The following is a 25,259-nucleotide window of genomic DNA, read 5'->3' as shown; positions in this document are numbered from 1 at the left end:
CAGTAATTTTTTTAAAATTTCTTTTTTAATAAGCACAAAATGCATGTTTCTAAGCAGGCAACAAATAACTTGGTTACACATAGAACCAGGAGTTTTCTTAGTGTTACTGGCAAATACAGAGAATGGTACTTATCCTAATATAATGCAATAATGTCACCAGATGGATGGTGACTAGTTACATATAGTGAAGAGTCCTTGGGAATGACTGAAAAGTGAAGCACCATGAACTTAATCTCAATCTTCAAATAGGCTGTACCTTATCCAATTTTGTCCTTCCAGTCTCTTAGGAGTAACTAATATGAGTAACTAATCCTAATAGTTGCTGCCATTTTTACAAAGGTATGCTTTATGTGGCATAATAATTGTCTACAGTCTGATGATTCAAAATTGTTTAAAGCTACATGCTAAGCTTACTTGGTTCATCCTTACTAACCCCACATATTCTGGGGTTTGGTGGGGTTCATGGGAAACAAAGAGCAAGGTTTGACAAAAATATATACACAAAATATTATGTTTGTTATGTATATGGTTTCTCCTGAAACAAAAGGTTGCTGGCAGATCAATTGTGTTCACAAATAAGGATTAATTTGGACCAAAGTTCACCCAAATGTTGGAAATTCATTAGTGGCAGAGCCACTAACTTTCAATTCCGCCAACACTCTGTTTTGAATTCTTGTTCTGTTCTCAAAGAAAACCCTCTGTTTCTTTTCTTCCCTTCTACTCCTATACTGTTTTTTTTCCAATGCTTAAGAACGTCTCTTTACACATCAGTCTAAGTATTAACAAATCAAGCTCTTTTCTATTTCTTCTATCTTTATGTCCCTGATAAGCATCTAGGCTTATTCTTTACCTGAGGCACCATATTAGTTAACACACATAGGCTCTGACTGACATTAAAGTCCTGTCTCTTACCTATTTAGCAACATATCAATTACTGTATTTTTATTTCCATCAAGTGGTTACATAATATCAAGAAAAAGGCAAGGAAACAAAAGCTGCTTCATCCCCAACCCTCCAGGAAAATAAAAATTCCACTGGCAAGCTCCAACACTTCAGGCTATCAACAGATGTGAACTAAGGAAAAGGTATGTGCTTTGAAGTGCCTTTCAGAACATTTTATTGCTCAGTATTTTTTGCTATAAAATTAAACAATATAAGAAGCAGCATTGAAATGCATCTAAACACTTCCCAGATTCAGTACAACATTCTGCAGGGTAAAAGATGGAACCAAATCAAAACTGGTGGAATACTACAAAAACAGTTTCAAATAATGGTTTTGTTGGATATTGCTGCCATTTCCTAGGGATGAAATTTTCAAACGTGCTTCAGAAAGTTTAGTTTCCAAATACCACTGACCTCTGCCAGGAATTGGGCATCTAATTTCATTAGGCCTCTGAAAATTCCAGACAGCTATTAATTGTTGTTGTCTTTTTAGGAATATTGGCAAAATAGAACCATAAAGTAATCACTGAAAAACAGTTTAAGAGTTTTAGGCCGGCGATGGTATCTGTGCACTAACTTAGAATTTTGTTCTACTTAAACATACCTGCATAGACTAGCTTGTTATGGTCCCTTGCAATTTTTGAAGAAAGTACTCTCAGAAGTGGATGTGAATTCCAGTTTCTCCAAATTCTTGGGTTTGGATTACTGGAAACAGATGGAAACTAACACAAATAAAAGATAAGAATTCAAGAGCAATGCTTAAGGCATTGTCCGATGCTTCAGTCAGCAAATTAAAATTAGTCAAATGAAAATGAAATGAGAAAATAAATATAAGGATCCCAAAATTTTGTACAGAAAAATAAAAATGGAAAAACATGCAATAAATTACTCATGGCTTTTTAAAAAGGTATTACAGATATCAAAGTCACTTTCTTAGAGAGCAATTTCTTTGAAAAGGCAAATGGGGCCAGGCCTGTGTTATTTATTTATATTTATAGAATAAATATTTACTTATATTTACATACACTTTCCTATATTTATTTAGATCTGTATTTATAAATGCACTAACCATCTTAAATGTCTGACATCAGCAAGCGTCCACTCTTGCAGAGTAAGTCATCTTCATGCTAAACAATACAGAACTCTGATTACATGCAGTATGGCACTAAGTGCCTGTCCTTTCAGATTCTCCTTACTCTGTTAGATATTTATTCCCCATAGAATAGCAAGAAGTTCGTGCTTTTTCCAAAAGCCAAATTAGCATGTTTACATGAGCCTTATGCATTTCAAAACAAAACCCCGAGTTTACCTTATCACAGGAATTCTACAAAGACATTTTATTAAAAAAAAATGTTTATCCATCCAAATATTGGAAAGTTTTATTTTCAAGCATGGAATGTAATATGGGGAAGTAGGCTGCCTCATAAAACACAGTGGTCACTGTTTAGGGGGGAAAAAAAAAAGAAAAAAGAAAAAAAAATTGCCTAAGGTTTAGTTCAGTTTCTTCTGCTCGAATGCAATTAAGTTGTTCTCCAACTGATTCATTTTGATTAAGGACTACAGCTGACAAGTGCTGTAATCAGCATCTCCCTTAATGAATCGGGAAGATACCTTCTTGAGGGGAAACATGGATTTGTCTATGCCAGTTTACATACGAAGGCACCTTCCTTCATAAACACAGTCTGTGCTTCCTCTCTAAATTCAGTTCTCTCAAACCTCAGTAGTCTTCACTATTCTACTAGTCTGACTAATCTATTGACTAGCATTGGTCTGCCTTTTTCGTCACACAGAATAGGACCAGTGGGTGTGTCTGGGAGTCCCCAACAATGCATGAGACTTGAGTGGCTTCTGCTGTGTACACCAGTGGTTTGATCCTGAATAAATTCTCCACGGTAATGTGAAAGCAATGCGAAGGCTCATGACAGTCCTTCCTGTGGCAAAGGCACACTACGTACTGGAACCTCTGAACACAGGCAAACCATGTATACACAGGCAGAGCTCCTTTGCAGTAAGGTATTTTTTCATATTCAAGTTTCTCCTCTGAAAACCAGAAAAAAGGACTCCTCCCTATGCTGAATGAGCATCTCTTTTTCAGTACTGCCAGTATACAATTAAGTTTTCATATTGCAGCAGCTGTTGTTCCACCAGCCATTTCAAAAATTCTTCCATTTTCTACCTTTCTGCTGAGCTGTTAATTTGTGATTTAGTTCTACATTTGAATACACTACAAATTTCATCTTCCGCTAAGAATATCAACTCACAATAACATAATTCCCTCTGGGGTTTATTAATAAACCAAAAGCAACAAAACAAACCTCAATTTAATTTCTTTCTGATCTTAGCTTCCACTCAAGATCTTCACTAATTCATTTTCTTTCCTCCTTGCCCTTAGCAGAAGGTGTTCCCATCTCTTTTACATCATGAGTGAAACTAGCAGACCTCTTCTGTCAGGTGATTCTAGGAATATTTAAGTGGAACTTGGCCACCATTTAAGCCACCATTACAAGAAAAAATACAAGGCAACTTTAGCCTCAAAGAGCTATGAAATGCCAGTGATTTGACAGTGCTTGACTGGCTAATGAACATACAAAAATGTGAAATTGGTGTAATAAGAATTCATGGGAATTTGGTTCAGTGAAATATTAAATGTGTGTGGATTCATGCATATGGGTATACATGCTTACGGGAGACTACTGAACTGTACAGCCCCTCATATGTTTCTTATTCCTTCAAGTCTGGAAAGATATCCTCACATAAACACAAGTAGTTTAACTTATTCCTATGGCTCTCTAAAACATGGAATTACAATGGTAGAGTAAAAATACATGTATTTCAATGCTTAAGTTCAGTTCATTTGAAGTTTGGATGAATTATGCTACGGAATATTCATTTTTCAACATGTTCATCTAATAGTATTGCAAAAAAGTAAGTTCTTGTAGTTCCTCCAACTTGCACTAGTATGTTTTGTTTCAGAATTGCAAGGCTACTTTGGATGACATTGGCAAGAAAAACTAAAACTAGACCCCCAAAGAAAAACACAGAGTTTTCAACTAGATCCCAGGATTTTGTAAGTTATCATCTACGGTCTAGTGGTTTGCCCCAGAAAGTTGTTCTATTGAAAAGACCTAGTGGTAACAGTTTTAGGCAAGAATCTATACAAGGGCCGTGGACACTTGGTCTGATAAAATGCTTAGCAAACAGTAACAAACCTTTAAAAATCATCTCAAAAATGAGGAAAAATGCATTCTCAGTCTAAATGACTCGTCTGTTTAGAATAAAGAAACAGAACTTACTCTCTGAGAAAGTCACAGATCTGTAATGCCTAGCACTAATAGTTTTATATTTGGAGAAAAAACTCCTTTTAGAAATAGATTTAACTGCTACAGTTTTCCCTTTAACTCCTTGCTGAACAGGGTTACACCCCTCAGAACAACCCCAAATAAATCTCCAGAAACAACAAATATACAAGCATCCACTTACTTCTCACATGAAGCATATAAACCAAAGAGAGTTTAGCCTGACATCTAGCACTAACACCCATCTCCCAGGGCAAAGATTAAGGCAGACTCCAGAATTACTCCAGAAACACATATACAGGAAAGAATATCCATTTCCTTAGATGTTTCCATTACGGCAATAGGAATTTGAGAAGGATCCCTGAACCATTTTCCTTTGGAGTGTATAGCCAAGAAGACTTAGAGTAGGTTGTCCAGAATTTCTGACACAGAGTTAGCAGTGTCCATATCTAGTACTGATAATACAGTGTTATTCTTGTCTACATATATTGTGCAATGATTATAATGAAGCCAGGCTCTGCCAGAGACGGACCAGTGGATATCTCCTGAGATGAAAGAACAAGTAAGGACAGTTACAAAGCCCGTATCCTTTTTTAGATGCTATTCCTGATTTTTTTCAAAGACAATATGCAATATTGTTTCACTTTAGCTGGCTATGAAGTGGTATTTTTATATTGTGTTAAATATACATATTCCCTAAGTGTTACCGATTAATTAAAAAAAGGCAAAATAAACAATATGCAAATTAATTTAAATAAAAGGCAAATTTGATGGGGCAATTCTACTTTTTGTTGCTAATTTTTGAACTATAACTAGTCACATAAAGGAAACAAATTTTGAGATCTAAGCCTCATATTTTTTCCATTATCTTTCAGAGTTTAGACTTTGTGTTTTAGACAACCACAACTTGTGACAGGGTTTCTAGAATTTTTTCACCAACTTTCACCATATTAAAAAGACATTAATCCAAGAAAATATTAGATCTGAAACCTCAAAATATCTTTTTTTTTTAATACAGATTCATTATCTCTATGAGATAGATATATAGATAGATAGATAGATAGATAGATAGATAGATAGATATCAGGAAATCCTAGCAGGACTATTCAGCTCAGAATTTAACTTCCATAGTGCTAATTCTATCCAATCTCCATTTCCCAATTTAAACAATGTCTAGCAAAACAAAATAAGAAATTTTTTTACAGTAACTTTTTTGTTGCTTGACATATTCCTCATTTTTGCACTTACATTGGACTGTAATAACTGTAGTGCATTTCCACAGAAAGGGATATCAGTTGCAGCAAACAGTGTCAAGCAAAGTCAGATTCAGCTCCCACCAATTCTGATTCATGAAAACTATCAAATAACCACAACAATGCCCAAATTTGCTCATAGACTAACCTCTAGCCCAGTAACATTCCTTTGAATTCTAATCTCCCTGAATCTACAGCATTCCTAGTTGGCTTTTCACCATCCCACAATAGGAGCTTTGATTTCCACAATGTTTAATTAAATTACCAACAGGCTAAAATGCAGAAAAGGTCCATAAGACCGTTAGATCTGTAGGACAGGGCTTAAAATTGGAGCTAACATTCTGAATCTAAAAATGAAGCAAGGTTAGGAGATATGATGGGGCTAAACAGAGGCACTTGAGCAACTGTTTGAGGAGGGCTGTGCAGCTATGCTGACACAGGAACCTTTGGTCTGTAAGACCTGGAAGGAAGTAGGACTTAAGGGACTTGAGCGAGGAAAGAGAAGGTCTGCTGGCATAGCCTATACAGCCTTGTGAAAAAAACAATCGGAAAGTAGGGGAAAAACATTGCTATATTCAGGGGGACTGAAAGTGGGCTGAAACCATGGGGCATGGGAACACTGCAAACCCTCTGACAAGGCACCAGTGTTGAAAGTGGTTGCCACAATGCTGCTGCTGAAACTTTACCCACAACAGACAGCAGTTCCATAGGGATGTATTTGAAGTATGAGGTTCATGCTGAAACTTTTCGTTTTTCTTCACTATCTTGTTATAACTCTGCAACCTTCCCAACCCACCCCTTTCTTCCTTTCCCCACTCCGCATAGGCTTGCTTCACGAGGTGTTGTCTTCTCCTGTGACTACTGTGCTTTTATGTGCTGAGTAGAGTCATGAGGCAAGCTGGAAGCATCAGAGAATTGGAAATTGACCATTTAAATGTGTTTTATATAGGAATAACTATTATTTTGGCTTAGATTCAAATTATGGCCTGGGACAGTATGGGAACCTCTGTGAGTGTATAAAGTTAGAGAGACATTTCCATGTTTAGCACAAAGAAATGAAACAGCAAAACCCCTCATATTGTAAAATAGTTACTTAGTTAAAATTTGCAAATTGCTGACTCAAAATTGTTATTAAAAGTCAGCTTGCTTCTTGAGGAGTGAGAGAGAAATTTGGAAACTAAATTTAAGATTGCAATTGACATGTAAGTGAAAATTTTAATGCAGTTTTCTGAATGGATCACTCAACTTTATATACATTATGAAACTGAAAGACAATAGCCTCTTGTCAGCAGGAAACAGATCAAAAGGAATGCTAAACCAGGGTCAAAATGTTTACTTCATGATTATTTTGTACTTCATTAGATTCAATTTAACTCCTATAATTTTATAAAAATGCTAAAATCACTAGTCATGCACTTCAATGAAATAGCAGCTTTGCAAATTTTCTCTTTTCTATTCCCAGTGACAGTTAATTCAACACTTCAAAGTATAAGAAGGTAAATGATGCAGGGAATGATAAATGATGCTCCCAAATGGCTGAAAGATGATAGCATCAAGATAAAAGGAGGGCAAAACACTACTTACAGAAGTTAAGGGATAACACAGAAAGAGAGAAGAAAGCTGTCAGGAACTTTTGGGCAACAAATATCATCAAAACATTTCTATATGGAGGAAATACGATTCCATTCATGAGAGAATCATTAAAAAAACTTTCCTAAATGTTCCTAAACACAACTATCTGCTTCTCATTTGTGTGCCTAATTTATTCACTTCTACCTCTTCACACAAGCTAAGTAGAATAAAACATCACAGCAGGAGTAGGACAACAGATTTTGAATCCTGCTGTGTTTGCTCAAGAAAGCAAGTAAAGCTTTCCTACTAGGAAACGAAACACCTTTTTGAGCTATTAAGGAAGAATAGCTTTTGCTCATCGATGAATACAAAAGCTGCTTTTCAAAAGTGTTTCAAAGATAAAGGTCATTTTGGAAGCCAAACTGAAAAAGTCTGAAAATTGGTAAATTTGACGACTTTGTTTTATTACTATTTTCAGAGCCCTGTGGGATGGTTACCTAAAAACATGCAGAAAAGCAACATAGAGAACATATCAAATTCACATAAATTTGTTCCATTTGTCTGGTTAATGGCTCTTTCCTTTAGATACATTAGACCTTTCTAGACATATTTTCTTCTGAAAGCTACATAACCATATTAAATCATCATTTCTACCACCCGAAATTATGCTGGGTTTTTGGGGTGGCGTTTGTGGTATTTTCTATTTCAAGTATAGGGTATATCACAAAGATCTTTTTAAGACAAATATCATGGTGCAACAGACATCCACCTTAAACTCCTCATACTTCATTTCACCTGCACTCCACTTCTGAATTTGCAACAATTTGATTTAGAGCAGATAGCATAACAGTAACAGGTTTTAATTGTTATTTAACTGCTGTAGACAGTTGAAAACCTACAGGTCTTCAAAATCAATAGCTAATCACCATAGAACATTGACTAAACACTGAGAAGACTGTAGCCAGTGTTTCACAGAAAAGACATAACGCATTTCATCAAGATGACCAAGTATTTATAATGGATATAAAAAAGTAAAAGTAAACTTGGAATGCCACATTTTTCTTTCAGATCCCTCAAAGATTAAAGTGAAGATGTTTAGAGAAACATGACTGTTTGAAATGTTTATAGAGAAAACATTTGCAAGATGATACATAGATTCCAACAAAAATACAGTACAAGTTCAGACACCATATGGCAAAACATGTACACTAGTGACTAAGTCATTCATAAAGGCGTGCATCAGCCCTGTGCTGCTTCCCTTCACCTTGCAGATAGCAAGAGATTCTCTTGTTTTGCTCATAAGTTCTAAGGCCATGCTTATGAAAAGTCTTATTTCTTACCTGAATTTATCAAAAGCCCTTCTGGATTACTTGTACCCATCTTCCCTCCCCATCCCATTCCTTCTTTCCCACCCCTCTCCTCTTTCTCTGCATGAAAGTAGTATACAGTCAACTAGACATTATGCATACGTATACAAAATATGTGGCTTAGTTCTACATTATTTTGCTCAAGTGTTAAACACACTGAAAATTGGCATTTTTGACCTTCCATGAAAAATGTGTGCTTTTTCGCTAAACTCGAACTTGACTAATTTGTACCACAACATTATTTAATAACTCAGAACTGTGGATATCAGAGCGTATAATACAGTACTACATGACACAAATAGCCTCACTCTCTCTTCTTTCTGCAAACTGTTAAGAGAAGCATTTGGCATAAACTTTTAGACAAGCAGGCGAACATGAGAAAGCCAAAGTTAGCCAGTCTAGCCAGTCTTTTAGTCCTTCTACTTTTCCAGGAAGCTGTAACCAAAAGATTTCTTTAAACCATCTATTTCCAGAAGAAAAAAAAAAAAAGGAAGTTTTTGTTACCATGTCACATTTGGTAGGCTCTGCAACTATCAAAATGTAAGAACAAACTATGGACATAGTCCAGTGTCACAAAACAGTATATTACCTGCAGATTTGAAATAGAATTTTCTGAGCTCTATGAGCAAGGAAATTTCAAACATACATAGCATCATAAAAATAAAAGCTCCCATGCTCATATTTCTTGCTTTTTAAACTAAAAAGTGGATGAGAGACATTAATTAACCATTTCAAAGTTTTGAGTTCTGTGGATGCCTTCAGGATTCTGCAAAAGCTATTCATTGAAGAAGATAACTTAAACTATAGCTTTCATTAAAAACTGAACTTTGATCATCACCCAAGACTGTTAATAACAGTGATGTTTAACTGATTAATTGCTATGACATTTCTTTTTAAAGGTGCCTTACCTAGCACAATAAGAACGACTTGGACAAGTGAGTATTGCAGTTTCCCAGTGTATTCCATTCATTTTTTCATGTTAATATTTTTCACCGCAAACCACAAAAGAGCATCTAGATTTTCTATTTTCTGGAAGCTTTAATTACATTTGTGAAATATACAAGGATGGTGCAACAGGCATCAAGCAATTCTTCGAGTTTGCCACAATCAATTGTGCTATCATGATGTGCAGTGGTGACTCTGGTAACATACCATATCAATGCAGAAGTTGTTTAAAGGCAAGGACATGTTATATGAAAACTGTATGCAACCTATCAGAGAAGTCAAATGTTGGATGTATTCAAAGGTGTGTTGACAGATACAGTGGGGAGCAGTGAAAGGGTACCAGCTACACCATGGGTTCTGCAGCCTCTACAATGGAGACAAAATGATCCAGAGATGTTTCACAGGGAATAATGGGGTGACTTTTTTTAATCCTTACTATTATTTCAAATTGTTGATAAAATAGTCTCCCTGTTGCTTCAAAGTTGTAGGCTACTATATGCCTATCATGTTAAAATAGCTCATATGTTTGAAGAGCTGCCCTCAGCAAGTACCTTAGCTGGCCTTCATGTCAGCTACCCTTCTTGCTGCTCAACTCCAGAGCCCCCGTCACGGTGAACTGTTTCACTGATCACTACCGTACCATGCTCACAACACCATGGAAACATGAAGGACTGGTGACTACTTTGAATGACTAAGTTTTGATTAAAGTATTTTACCTTTTGAGCCTGAGGGAGCTGGAAAACAACAAAACAGAACAAGCAATCATTATACATTAAATTAATTTGAACAGCTAGTTTAGCTGTTGTATTCAGAAAATCACAAACATAATATAAAACAAAGTATAAAGGAAAGAAACTAGAGAAACTAGGTTTACATTGCCAGTTGATTCAACTTATTGACAGCTTATTAACTTATTTTATTATTTGACAGCTTCTCTACTAAGTAACACAAAAGCACCATGCAATTTGTTAAATACCACAATACTGAGAGGGACTGTTTTCTCATCAGATGTGGTATCACACTTGAAGTAGTTCCATCTTCCTATACACAAATATAATTCAACATGAAGATAGTTTTAGTTTTAAAACATGTAAACCTACATTTATTATGAATGAAATTGACATTAAAAGAGGTTTATCATATTGAAATAGAAGGTTGTATGCTCTATGACAGAGAAAAGAAAAACAAAATGGTAATAGAAAGTTATTGACTGCTTATGCAAACCTATTATCATATATGCATAATATACAATAATGTATGCATAGGACAATACATTTCTGTACTGTAAACACAAGTATGATTATATGTACATATATGCAAATAAAAGTTGTTTATGCATATATGCATATTTATATCACACAGATGTTCTTAGATAAGATTAGCCATACCTAGTACCTAGCCATGCATAGTATTTACTATAAGCAACAACTCATGTAAAAAAGGCACAGAGAGCAGGGAGTGGACTCCATTACATATAAAACACCTTATTTATCAAGAGTTGAAAAATGGGTTCTGTTTTCACTTTAGGAAGAAGAAAACCCATTGTAGGTAACAGAGAGGAGCTCAGAAAAATAACCTATTACAGGCACAATACAGTTTTCCCTTTTTTTGAATTCTTCTCCTCTTACTTTCATACTTATAGAGGAATCCACTATACACAGCAATTTAGCCTTGTGCTAAATCCACCTTCTCAGAAAATTTCTTTTTCCAATACAAATTGTTTCTTTACAGGCATCAGCTGAACATAGAAACAGGCAGGTGAATCAATACCAAAAAGACCTTCAAGATCTCCAGTGAGCTTCTGACTGACTTTTTGTCCTTGCTCTGAATTAAAACAGATAGAAAATACAACTTCCATATAGTACGCTGCTAAAAGCTAATGCCCACATTAGTATAGGTCATGAAAGAGAATTGTCATGTGCTCTCTAATTCACAAATACTGAAAGCAACCAGCCACAATTTCTGTGTTTTCACAATATAAAATGTAACAAAATCCATGGCAGAGAGAATTGCTGCAAGTAAAATCCTTTCATCCTAAAACCTGAATGATCCAATAGCAAAATACAAGCCATGGTCACATTAAAGTATGACTTATATGTGTTTCTTCAAAACCTGTTGTTTAAATAATTGATTATATAGAATGATATACAAGGGTTGCTGCAGAAATTGCAGATACCTGATGAACTGTAAATACATGAGCTAAATCCTGTATAACAAGTTAGAGCATTACTTAGAGCAGTTTAAAGCTTTTCTGAATGTTTATCTACTTACTAGTCTTCAACTTGGTTAACTACTTTGATAAATGGAAGCTTTTCTTTTTTTCATTCAAACAAAAGGAGAAAGTTGCAATACGAATTTTTTACTTTCCTATTGAAACACTGAAACTAGTTTTCTCTCTAACTGGTTTTTTTTTCGTGGTTTGGGGTTTTGGTTGTTTTTTTTTAATGCCACCTTCTTGCTAAATACAGGTAAAAATTACAAGAACCCTTTCATTGGTATCTCAGATAAAGACAGCAGCAGTAAAGAATGATGTCCAAATTTCCAGCTTTGGAATAAATACTAAAGAACTCTACAGTTTGCCAAAGCCCACTACACATTGCAAACTCGTATGTTTCCATAATGAGCTAATTTGTATGCCATATTCTACAAAACAGTACTTCAAGTACAGTCAAGCCATCAAAGGCAACATATGCAATGTTAGGTACAGAAGTATCATTGCAGAAATACTTCCTTCCAGATAATATTCAAACTAAATTAGAAAGCTTATAGCCCACATACAGTGGAGATAGGTTCAAGAAGGAGGGGGGCAGGGAGGACAGGGGAGAATATTAAAAACCTGAACAAACATAAAAACTCAAAACACAAATGCATGCACACACACAATGCTCTACTGGGACTTCAAATTTAAGTTGAATCCTTCTACAAATATTAGTACTCTCTGGTGTAATTTTTACTGTTTTCAGAACTTGAGTTTACTCCTATTTGAGCACATCCCTTCAGATACATATGGTTTGGTCAAGTTTTGCCATGTGAGGGAATTAGTCAGATGGAATCCAAGTGAGGATTTCCTATTAATAACTACCACACAAACTAGATGCTACATACTTTTGTATATGAAACTATCCCTATTGCTTTTACTGAGATTATTTTCAAAAGCACATTAATAAGACTTTACAAATCAGAGTTCTATATTACGTGTTGCTGAATTCAGTTTGTCAATCCCATCTATAGCCTTTTATAAAATCAAGACTATTTCCTTGCTCGTAAATATTAGTAGTCAAAGCTCTTCTTGACTAAGAATAAAAGGGTCAGCAGATGAGATTTACATCCCATTATGCATTTTCCTGGGCTGGCATTCTTGTCACTTTTCACCTAAGTTTAAAAATCCAGGTTCACAGTCATTTCCTCAAAAAAAAAAAAAGTCTGTCTTTGTTACAGCGAGACAAATCTTCATTCTGTTGCTGATTTGAAACTTGGCTGTTACAAGATCCTATATGTCAGCAATTCAGTTTAATAATTGCTACAAATTCCTTTGAAATAAACTATGGAGGTTTGTCTGACATTACCCCTTCTGGGAGGCCATAGGAAACAAATAATTTTCCTAACAATAACAGTAATAGTCCTCTGGTCTGACCCTTTATTGCATAGTCTAAAAACTGCCTGTCTCTGTGTAAAACCCAGCGGGTACCTCTGATTCCTGTGGTTTGCTTTATACACTGCCAAGCGGCAGTTTCGCAGTAAACTACGTGATCTTTCCCTGGCCCTCAAAAAGCACTGCAGATCTTTCTATTCTACTTGCACCTATGGTAAACTATGCCATTTTGGTGTCTTTATCCAGCTCCAGCCATCCCAAAGTACCTCCTGTTCCTATTTGTTTTCCATTACTGCCTCTTCCTCCCTCTAATGATTGTCTCTAAAGAAGACGCATAAGAGGGCATATATCTGTTTTACGTGCTCCTAGTTTAACATCTGGGTAATACAGGTTTTGTTAAAACGACCGTGGCTGAGGTGCAGGGGGGAAGTCTGGCCATTTGCTGTCCCCTGGTTGGTGCAGGCTGGGTCAGGAGGAGCCCTTCGGAGGGAAGTGTACCTTCCTCCGCACAACTGCTGAGGAAGAAGAGGCTGGTGCAGTACAGCCAGGTATGGCAGGGACAGAAGCCTGCAGACCTATAAGCACCAGGGGAAACCTGAGAGGATTTTCTGATGTAGAAACGTGGACTTTGGGATTTTGATGGAACTGTGTAAATTTTGCTGCAACCTAAAAAAACCGGATGGGTTAAAAAGCTAGATTAGAGCATGGGACCTTGCAAGGACACAGTGAAGAAAAGGGAAAGGGATTTTCTTTCAAACTCTCTTTTAATCTATCTTTCCCAGAAAACCCAAATTTTCTTTACCAAACAAATTTTCTTATTCTATTTTGTATTGTAGAAAAATACCCTTCAGAGACTGCAAGCCCCTCGAGGTTCACAGTATGCTTGATTCCAGTAAGACACGTTGAGAATTCCACCTCTAAATTCAGGTCAACCTGGGGTCCTGTCACACAATGTAACACAGAATAAATAACTGTAGGAGGTTTTCCAATACTGTTATTGCACTCAGTGTCATGCTTTCCACATTTGCAAATAATCTAGTATCGTTTTGAGCCCTTCATGGAAATGTGTTTGGTATTATCAGAAAAGGAAAAATTACAGACACTACTAACGTGGTAAAACAAACCAAGACAGGCAAAGGAGTCCAGCATCAAGGATGTTGCACTATTTCTTGGATCGGATAACTGTGAGGTCAACATGAATGAAACAAAAAAACCCATAGATAGATCAGAAATACTGTCTTTAGAAGCAGGAAGCATATGTTACAGGACCAGTAGTTCTGCTAAGTACTCCATGCCAGACCTCATAAAACTCTGTCTCCTTTCACCCTTAACAAAAGAAGTTCATAAAGACTGATTTTGTAAATGACTAAAGACTGATTTTGTAAATGACTTCATGATAATTCCAAAACAAAAAGGCTATACACTTCTAAAATATTTTATAGCCATTTCAAAAATTTATTCAAAACATATAGCTGTATGTCCTAGATTTCCAAGAAATCAAGTCTAGAAGTCTTAAAGGAAAACAGACTAGTATTATAAAGTTATTGTTCTGTTGGATCAGAATTCAACCTTACATTTGTTTGAAGAATAGCAAAAAAAAAATCTCCTGCAGGACTAAACTATACGCAACAGTTCCTTGTTACACCAATAACCTATGATTTCTATTATTAGAGAAACGAAAATAATATAAAACACTGTGAAATTAACTTTCCATTTTCTATTATTCTAATGATTGCATGAAATTATCTGTGTCAAAAAATTATACTGTTGCAGTGTATTTATGTTAAAGTATTCAAAAATAAATAACTTTATATTCACTGACCTCATTTCCACAGTCCTATTCTCCTGCCAAGCATTTAAATAAATGTCACTAGTCTCAGAAAAAGGCTAACAACCCTACTACTGCCTTGATTGTTCCATAATTAGATAGAATACAAATCAATAAAAATTAAGTACAAACATACCAGTAAATAATCAACAAGTATGAATACAGTTTTGATAGTACAGCCATTTCTGTAAATAGTTTCTGGGGTGGACCAAATTTAACATCTATGCATAGCTAAGTTTATGGTGGTTTGCAATGTTCAGATTCATCCTGTACATGTCACATACTGACTCTGAATTTGGCATTGAATGTATGTATTAGAACTTTTACTTTTTGGAAATACACTTTCAGGAAAGATGTGAAATATCGTGGCAAGCATGTAGGTCCTGTACTTAAATCCACAGCAAGGAGGAAGACGTCACACGTGTCAGTGAAGCTCCTCAGAAAAGAATGAGACAAAAAAAGAACAGAACACTTAGTGCATACCTGTGCCAGGTACTCTATAATATAGGTTGTTAGTTTATGGCATCATAAAATATAATTAAATGTAGGGGTAGATAATGGTTTATTTGCGTCTATAAAGAAATGCAAAGCATTTCATACATTGCTAGGCAGGCTTCCACAGCTTTTCCCCAAAATGGCAAAAACTTGGAAAAGAATAGAAAGAACATTCAAACTCTGGATTTCTAGCAGAAAATGTAAATTTTCTGCTTTAAAATCTACTTACTCAGTTGCTATAAGATACAGCATTTAAATATCGCATTTTTTGGCAATTTTTCTTTTACAATCTATGCACTTACTCTCCACTTCCTAGAACCATGTAAGTACTAGAGGCATGAGAGATAATTATATGCATACATGGAGGAAGAAATAAAATTCAGCCTCCTACTGGGATGTTCATGTTAAGATTTCAGTATAAATATCAAAAGAGTGACATTAACCTGCACCTTACTAGGCCAACATCTGTAAGGAAAACGCACTTGATTTTTCAAGGGATTCAATACCAAATCCTTCTTTGCTCACATAATCATTTTACTGTGCTACCACATATTTTGCAGTAACTACAGCATTTTAGTCAAGGATAGACTGTGCACTGCATGCAAAGTATACCAGTCAGAGGAAACGTAAATGTTGCTATGGAGAAGAGAGTCATAAAACAGAGATGAAAACTACAATTCTAGTTCTCTCTTTAAAAAGAATTCTATAAAGATGACAGAAAGGAAAGAAGTTAGCTCTTGTGAAAAATGCAAAAGAGAAAACACAGGAGCTGCAAAGGTCTGATGATTGAAATTAAGAAATAGCAGAGTACACTAAAAAATTACATATACATTCCAAACATCTTTGCAATAAAATGGCTCCACCCTTTGAAGATTTTACACATTTTTCTAAAATACATAATTTTTATTAATGCAAATGACTCAATAATTTCTAATGCACTGTCTAGCAGCCTTGTTTTTAAAATGAGCATAATTAACACACACACAAAAAAAATCTAAATGTGCTCCACTTGTAAAATGGTTAATTAAGTCATCTTTGTCTGCATCTGCTCTCTGAACTTTGTGTTGAAGTCAACAGAAAAGAAATCCCTACTTGTAGGAACATTCTTACATTTTCACTGTAAGAGTGATTGACCAAACACTGGAGCAAACTGCCCAGAGAGTTTGTGGAGAAGTTCAAAACCCAGTTGGACACAGTCCTGGGCATCCTTACTCCAGCTAACCCCGCCTGAGCACAGGGTTGGACTAGATGAGCTACAGGAGGTCCCTGCCGGACTAAGTTATTCTGTGAGTCTGTGACTGTGATTCTTTTCATTGCATAAACTAATTGTTCTCTTTTTCTCATGAATACAAAATATTGACAGGAAAGATTGTATTTAAATTACCCAGAGTGATTACTTTAAATGCAAAGTTCGGTTAGAAACTTTAGTCATAAATAATTAATTTTTTTTTTAAGAATTATGCTGATTTTACAAATAAGCCATATGACTAAAGATCAAAGTATCAGAACTGATTCATGAAATCAGACACTCCATGAACATTATGTACACCATAAACAAAATTTTGGCCTCATGCATTCGTGTTTCAATGGAGTGAGTTCTATTTTCATTATTACATCAATAAAGAAAAATTTGTTAGTGCAAAATAGATGTCCATGGTTAGTTCTTTTTATATATGCAAACATATATTTAGATTTCCTAAAAGAAATTATTGATATAACTATTCTTTTATCTGTTATATAGTAGATATTTCCTTCCTAATCAAAAACTGTACAAACATTCATGCATGGAATTGGAATATTTTTCTAAATAAAGATAACTCCAAATAAAACTAATGGTTGTAAGACACACATCATGTAATACTAAGTGACATAATTTACATTAAAATCTGCATATTTAGTTTTTTTATCTCATACAGAAAACACTGAAAATAAGTTTCTGAAAATGGGATCATCAGTATTAGAGTGCTACCAATAGCAGAATAATTAAGAACAGTCTTTTCAAAATGTTATGACTATTTGATTGTTGGACTATTAAGTTTTATGTTTTGAGGGTGACCTTCTTCAAGTTATGGAGACAACTAGTTCAATTGCACTTCAGCTGTGGACAACATAAGAGAACTAAACGTGCATAATACATTTTCATTCCACCACAAAGTAATTTAATGCTGTTTTGTGAGACTATAAGTAAGTTTTCTCTGAAATTTTTTCTGTTGGGTTGTTCTATTGGGGAACACATAGACTCACCTTGCATAAAGTGGGATATTTATTTTAGGGGCTGGTTGTTTTGACAGTCCTTGTTGTATCTCATGTAAGATCTGTGCACTGACTTCAAATTTCTACAAGTTCCAACTCTCAAGTTGTTGCAAATATTCTGGGTTACAAACACACAAAGGGTCTAAAGCTAATTAATACATTCTGTAATATCACTAAACATGAGCTCTACAATTGACTCTAAGAGGATGGATAAACAGATGGACACCAGCAGCAAAGAGCTATCCTTCAGGATGATTTCCTATGCTTACTTAAATCTGGTGCCTTTGTTTTACTGGTTACCAACACTTGGACTGCATAGTTATTCTGGCAGTGAATGTCTTATTAGTAGGTTTGTTAAATTCATACAGTGCTTGAAATGTTCCCATTTCTGGGCAGAGCTTCAGAACTAATTGCTCAATCTAGAGGCACAGGTCCCTAAATGTTCCTGGCCCTGAAAACTATCAGAAACTTTCAAACTGCTAGAATACAGATTATTATAAAATCTGAAGTTGTAATACAACTTAGATGACATGACTGGTGATAATTCCCATATTTCCATTAATATCTATTATTTAAATTTTAGTGAAATAGTAGGTTTTGGGTTTGTTTTGTTTTGCTTTAATCAATGTTAGTGGTCAGTCAGTCTGTCTCTTTATATTACCGGTACAGAAGTGAATGTAGCAATGCAAATCATTTGGAATTATTATTCTAACTTCTCTTGCTACTGAGAAAATGGATAGATGTGTCCAGACATGACGTTAAATTTCACTGACGATCATATTTCACACTGCATGCCAAGTTAACCTGAAAATAATTAAAAGAAATTTATATCTTTATTATTGTGGTTTTGGTTTTTTGTTGTTTGGGGTTTTTTTTACTGTTTTCTGGTATAGCAATCATATTATTTCAGAAAACCATTATGTATGCTTCTGCTGCCTCCAAAATTAGTTTATTTACACTGCACATGGGGGGTTTTTTTGCTTGTTTGTTTTGAACTACTGTTTGGGTTTGCTTTCATATAAGTAATAGGGATGTAGTATGATTTTAATAAACTATAAGACTTGTCTGTCTTGAATGTGTCCACTTTTCTTTTCCCAGTCTAAGATCAAAATCAATTTAAACTTACACTATACCACCAGATCAGAGTTTAGTATAAATCTGACAATTTGAGCTCACCCACAGTAAAGTATCTAATTTAGGTAAAAGTTTGAAGATACAGGAAAACAGTTTTTTAATATTTAAAATAAATTAACAAAATTAAAAGAAAAAGTATTTAGTATGCAACTTATTTTATTGTGCTTGCTTTTAGCATTAGTTGATTTGCTAAAACACCACAGTTTAGAAAGCTCACAATTTAAATCACATCAATGTTTACTGAAAAGATGAAAAATCATTGAAATCTCTGGATACCAAAAAGGTGTAGGTAAGTGGATTAAGAACTGGATATGGATTGTCAAATGATAACAGTTCTTTATCCCTTTCGTAGGACCAGAATTTTTCAACTCCCATTTATAAGCGAATTTATCTTGAACATTTAAATAATAGCCCTTCAAAAAGCTTTTAGACATACAAAGAGAATAACCAGGGAAGCCAGAACAGGGTGCAGAAGTGAACTAAGGCAGAAACTGAGAAAGAACTTCTGATCATACGTCTAAAGTCTGGTAAAAAAAATACCCTCTCACTACAGAGCACTTAACCATGTACTATTCAACCTTAAGGGCACTGAAGAGGTTTCACATTGTATAAGACAATAGTACATTGTCTATTTTGTCTACATACACAACAGAACTGAAAATAATACACCTAAATTCTAGACAACAAGCACTTTTTTCAGCCTTGCTCTTACTCATAATATCAAAAGGAAAAGAAATTTCTAAAACTGAACATTACTACACATAATATGACATCCAACTTACTTGTAAGACTCTGGTTCTCACCCATGTAAAATGGCATCAAATTATATGGTTAGGCTCTTTGTCCTTTTATACCCTTAATACTCTTTAGTATTTATTAGCATTTGTACCACCTCTAGAAGAACAGATAGTGTCATTTTAATTATTACTAATGCTAATTATTTCTAAATGAGATATTTAGAATGACTGTTAGGAAGCCAATAGATAATATCATGAACATCCTTCCCAGAGAAATAGTTCTAGTAAGAGAAAAATAACTGCACTGTAGTAAAACAAAAGCTGGAAAAAAAAAAAAAAAATCATACTTGTATATCAAATTAAAAAAAAAAAAAAAAACAGTAAAAAAGGTCTTTGTACTGTAAAGACTTGTTCTGAATTACCAGGAGAGGGAGAGAGGGAAGGGAGGAAGTGGAGGAAGGAAAAAAAGGATCAACCTCAGAAGACAGGTGCATCTATACATACTCATTCATCTATTCATTTGTTCTCACATAAATGCCCTTTCACATTTGGAAAAAGGGCAAATTCCTTGACAGTCCTTTTAGAAATTAAAAATAATTTCTTAATCAGAAATCCTCTTAGGAGCTAGACACACATCCTCTTTCTCCCACGATAAAATCCACACTGGTCTCAAAGCAAGACCAAACAAGACCCTTACCCAATACTTATTAGAATCAATGAGAATCTTGCAATGAGTTCAGAGTGCTTTTGATCTTGCTCTATATTCAATCTTACTTGCTCTATATACCAATGTAAGACCAATATCTAAAGATAACCACTTTCTGAGGAGGGATGAAAGCATATTTGACTTAATGAATGTGTAAAGCAAACAAGAATTTCTTCTAAAACTTCAATTTACTAATTGTGTTTGTGATTTTTAGCATGTTACCATGATTGTATTAAAAGGGATTGCACTTCTACAACAGATTTGTTTTTCTCTGGTCTATTCTGTAATCATCCAACATGCTCTAAAAAGGGAATTGCTGTAAGAACGTGTATAGTTGAATTATCCCAAACCACTCTCTTCTCCATCTTTTTTCACAGAGTGCCATTTCTTCTGTCTGTCCAGAGCACTGCTCTGGCAGAAGAAGTGGAGGGCGTAGCAAGACTCTGCTTCCACTCCCTCTCCCTTACTCTCGCAATCAATCCACGCATTTTAGGGGTACAACTTAGAAATCCGAGAATCCTTTCTCCCTTGCTGTAGTTAGCATTCCCAACTTAATAGGAGTGAAGGAATCTACCGTGATGAAAGTTTTTAGGACCTAGCTTTGAAAGTTTGTATTAAGCACAATTCATAACAGACATTCAGTTTAACCTTGTGGAACGTGCATTTAATAAGGAAGAACAATCTTTTGCTGACATTTACTCTATTACATGTAAACAGCATCATTTCAAGATCAGTGCAGTTTGGACTGTGACCACAAAACATGCAATGGAGAAACAGATTGTAAATTACTTGATGTCTAGCAGTTTCCTGTAAAAGTAAACGTTTTCGTATTTGCAGGGGACGCTATTTACAGGTATGAAGGCAAAACTGATCTATTAAAAGGTTTATACATCGTTTTGTGTCAAGGACACGGGGTTAATAATAAAAAGATTTGTATTCTGTATAAAACCTGCCTTGACATCAATGGACTGACAGAACTTATTTACAACATTTAATTCAATATGATTTTGCTTTCCATTATCTTTATTTAAGCTTCTTGTTGTTTCAGTTGTTGATTTTTCACTTTATGATGAAAACAATGAATGTGTAATTGAAAAAGGAAAGCTTTGGCTAATACCAGGACAAAGCAAGGCGCTTGCAAAACTACTGTGGAATGTTTAACACATGAACACAGGGAGGGAAAATAGGGAAAGTATGGATTGACTTCAAATGACTGAAGTTTAGCATGCAAGAACAAGACCAGAAGAATCAGACATAGGGAGAAAATCAGCACTGAGGATCTCATCACTAAGACAGTTACACACAATAAAAGTAATCTATCTGCTTTTGACAACGAGAGGACTAGACTGATCTTGTAAGAACATGAATCTGTGATACAAAAGATTCTAGGAATGTCAAAGCAAAGAAAAATGGAGCTGGGTTTGGGGAAGGGGAAGTTGTAATTAACTGGACTTACTCTTTCTCTTTTTTACTTGCTTAGAAACAAGTCCTTCCAAAAATATTTTGAAATCAACTAGTTGATTCTAGAAGTCTGATGCAAAGACTGGAACCAGTACAGCCTGTAAGTGCTGGAACCAATTACCTCTTAGAATTAAAATATTTAATGTTTTTATAGAGGGAACAATCTTTTTTGTTAGTTACCTAACAAATACATTCACAATAATTACTATATCTTTTTTTTTTTTTCTCCCATTTATCACTTCTGAATGAGGAAAAACTCTTGTACACATTTTTTATTTAGCTAGCAGTAACCAATGGCCTAGAACTTCTCTGAATGAAGCAGTATGCTGGAGGGCATAATGAGATACATACCATATACTCATAAGATTATTTGAGCTGATAAACAATAGGGGATGCATTTTAAAGGGAGAAAGAAGGCACAAAAGCGTTAGCCCAATTTCATTTGCTGAGAAAAAGAAATCCACAGATATGATAATAGATCAAGGGCACTAGAAAGCAGCAGGAAAGGCAGCTTATGCACAACTACTAAATGAAAACTTCAAATAGTTTTTCAAAGGGAATCATCTTTTCTCTTGTTCATCAATTTGCCTCTGAAAGGGCAAAACACCGATGAATCCATCTTAAGGCACATCTGCAAAAGTTCAGATGAAGCACAAACAAAAAGAAGGAACAAACTGCGTGTGAAAATACTGCATAAAAGCTACAGTCAGAAACCCAGGAACTGAGCTCAGATAGTTGTGTAAATGTACTGTTTTGCTTTGTGAGGGAAGGAGGCATACTCCCTAAACCCAGAAAACAAATCTCCATAAAAATTGTGTCCAGGCTTTGTATAAACATTTGAGAATGAAATGTCTAGTGTGTATTTTGGAAGTAAGTTAACAATATGCTAAAATACTATGCTCTAGTAGCAAGGTGGCCATCATGTGTCTCCAAATTAGAAACATGTGTGTTTCAGGTTCGCATGTACAAGCAAAGTAACTGATTTTACTAGCTAACAGAGATGTACAAGGTCAGAGGGCAGTTACAAGCATTATTTTTAAAATATATGATAAACCAAAGATTTTTTTTAAAAAAAAGCTTAGAAAACGCTCCATCATTTAACATCTATACTATTTTTATATCAGTTTGTGGGTAGGTTGGTACCGCAGATCTGGCTAGTGCCACCATTATAAATGATAAAATGGTATAATCAACACTGCTTCTTGTTCTTTAGCTCTGTTTTGAGGAACAGGTTCTGCCTTGATACCCTTCTAATAAGTATGTAGCTAATGTATCTCACCATTGTAGTTTTACACCAAGATTTTATAGCTACACTTTATCAAAAAAGCCATGGAGCATTTTATGGACCCATCACACTGCAAGTTGAATTCATAAAGATTCACTCACTCTGTAGAAAGAGCTGCATTTCTCTTGCTTTTTCATTTTGGAAGAAGCTTTCTGTTGTTACTCTGCACAACTTGAAAGTTCAAAGCTTCCTAAAAGCCAATTTGACCTGGTGGCCAATAGCTAAGACTCTGATGTATTGGAAGATCATGAATTTGAGAGCATTTCTAGGTGCTCTAAGTTAATTTCAAATATGCAGTTTCTCATTATTTAATACAATGCTTGTGAAATCTAGTTCAAGGAATGGTTTTGGCCTGAGGCAAATTTTTTTCATCACCTTCTGCTTTTTTCCCCTTATTATATTATCCAACAGGTCACGAAAATTTTACACCTACTTCACTCCTTCACTGTAAGGACTCACAAGAAAAGGTCTCGAAATTCCTTCAGGTATCTCAGAGCTAGAACTGTTTACAGACATTAAGGTCATTTTTAGGCATGCTACGACCTAAAATGTGATACATCCCATTATCTCATAGTTGGCTACACAGCAAAAGTTTTGTGAACATAAAAAAACGGATTATTGCAAAATCAGCTTTCACTGTATCTCCATTTTCTTAACCTGAACTGTAACACAAAAAGGACCAGTTGAAGGAGGGAAGAGAAATTAAACTTTTCTTTCCTATAAAGGCAACTTGCTGTTCACTGTAACCCCTGAATTTTTGAGGCTTTAAGGCTTTAATCCAAGAAAGAAAATGTTAGAATTGTTCCATCAGTCAACAGAAGTATAATCCAAGCCCCTTAAAACTGAGATTTAATACAATGAATCTGTCTTCTGTTTTACATCAGTGTAACTCCAGGTACATAAATGGAGATACTGCTGATTTACTGCACAGTAAATTAAAGAAGAAGAATAATCAACAAATGTAACCCATATGGAATGCAAGCATATAGCTGACTTAGGTAGTTTACTTTTTTCTTTTTTTTTTTTGACAGTTTTCTGGAATAAACCTAGCAATATTGAAAACTGAGGCCTTTATTATTATACAGAGGTCATTGGCTGCAACAGAACAAAAAGACATTAGAAAGCTCTGTAAGGTGTACTGTTCCTTAGTATTACCATACTGTTTATAATGTGTATTCTCTTGTATTTATGTGCCACTAAATAAACACTATTATTAAAAAATAAATAAATAAATAAAAATCATGCTCTGCAAAAGAAGTCCTTAAATGTAATGGCTCTGTAAGGTCCTTAGTCAAGTGTCAACCCTTAGTATAGAATCCTTAGGGATTTTAATGGTTTACCTAGAACTAGGCAATGTAAACTAATATTTAGGTTGATTACATTTTCCTCCCAAAAAATCTGACATCAGTGCAGGTGAAATGGCTCTTATAAGTGTTTTCTCTGGAATTCATAAGTGTTCTAAGCTTTCTCCTGCTAATACTGATGTTGTTGAAGATCACGCATTTACCAACTGGTTAGATCATCTTTCAACTAATCATTAAGGGAAATGCTTGCTTGGAAAGATCAGATCTGAAAAAATACAGTGGTGCGGACAAAGGTCGAATGCCTTGCTGTCAATCAGCAAGAACATCAGGAGGAAACATCCTATTATTCCTTGCAGAATAAAGTGTATTTCTGAATAATTTCTCCAGAAATTACTAACTTCAAAGTAAACATTAGTCACAATGACTGTGATAAACATTAGTGTTTATACTTTATTTTGTGTGTGATTGAGTTGTATGTGAAATCTCCTGATTATACAAAAAGGAGAGCTATAAATAACAACTTCTATATCTGCAGAACAATAGACAAAAGAGAAGATTATTTCCTTTTATTCTCTCTTCTTCTTTTCCTTTTTGCACTGAATTCTGCCACTGCAGCAATGCTTGAATGGCACCAATAATTTAATAAGTCTTTCTTATTATTTCAGGTTTTTACTCCAGCAGTGCAGATAAAGTATATTTCATCTTCACTGCCCTCTTTCTTCCAGAAAGTCAAAGAATGACATATATGAGATCAAAGGATGGAATTTAGTGCATTATACTAAATTAATTGCTTTCTAACATTATCATTTACCCTAAAAGATCTGTTATGTGAAAACTAAAGACAAAAAAAGAGAGAAAAAAGGTAATACATCTGACAAAATAGCTACAATTTCCTTATAATTAACTCAATTTCACTCAGAATGGAGGCAATAAGATCAAAGACAGACAAACAGTTATCAGCTGTGAATGTCTTTAAGTAGTTATCTTCACTAAGAATAGACATATCCTACTAATTGTTGGATTCGCCATAGCATATAGAGATCTAGAAACAAATTCTCCCTCTAGTTAGTGACTTGTCACCTTTTGATT

The 25,259-nt window shown here is 34.9% G+C and overlaps 1 protein-coding gene across 6 annotated transcripts in view; it reads right to left on the bottom strand.

The window, feature by feature from the left end:
* The window catches only part of CACNA2D3 (calcium voltage-gated channel auxiliary subunit alpha2delta 3), a 481,763-nt gene that overhangs the window by 127,611 nt on the left and 328,893 nt on the right, over positions 1–25,259 (bottom strand). For 5 of the 6 annotated variants that reach the window (XR_003927719.1, XR_003927720.1, XM_030043854.2 and 2 more), the window contains one exon: positions 10,092–10,109. The exons of the other annotated variant lie outside the window; for it this stretch is intronic. Coding sequence is in view for 3 of the 5 variants with exons in the window: in XM_030043854.2 (XP_029899714.1) it covers positions 10,092–10,109 (18 nt within the window). In the remaining 2 variants the exon portion in view is untranslated. The remainder of the gene's footprint in view (positions 1–10,091; positions 10,110–25,259) is intronic. 6 annotated transcript variants of the gene reach the window in all.

This window comes from Aquila chrysaetos, chromosome 20 (genome assembly GCF_900496995.4).
Source record: "Aquila chrysaetos chrysaetos chromosome 20, bAquChr1.4, whole genome shotgun sequence".
In the NCBI taxonomy this organism is placed as follows: Eukaryota; Metazoa; Chordata; class Aves; order Accipitriformes; family Accipitridae; genus Aquila; species Aquila chrysaetos.
This window is presented reverse-complemented; position numbering and strand designations above follow the sequence as displayed.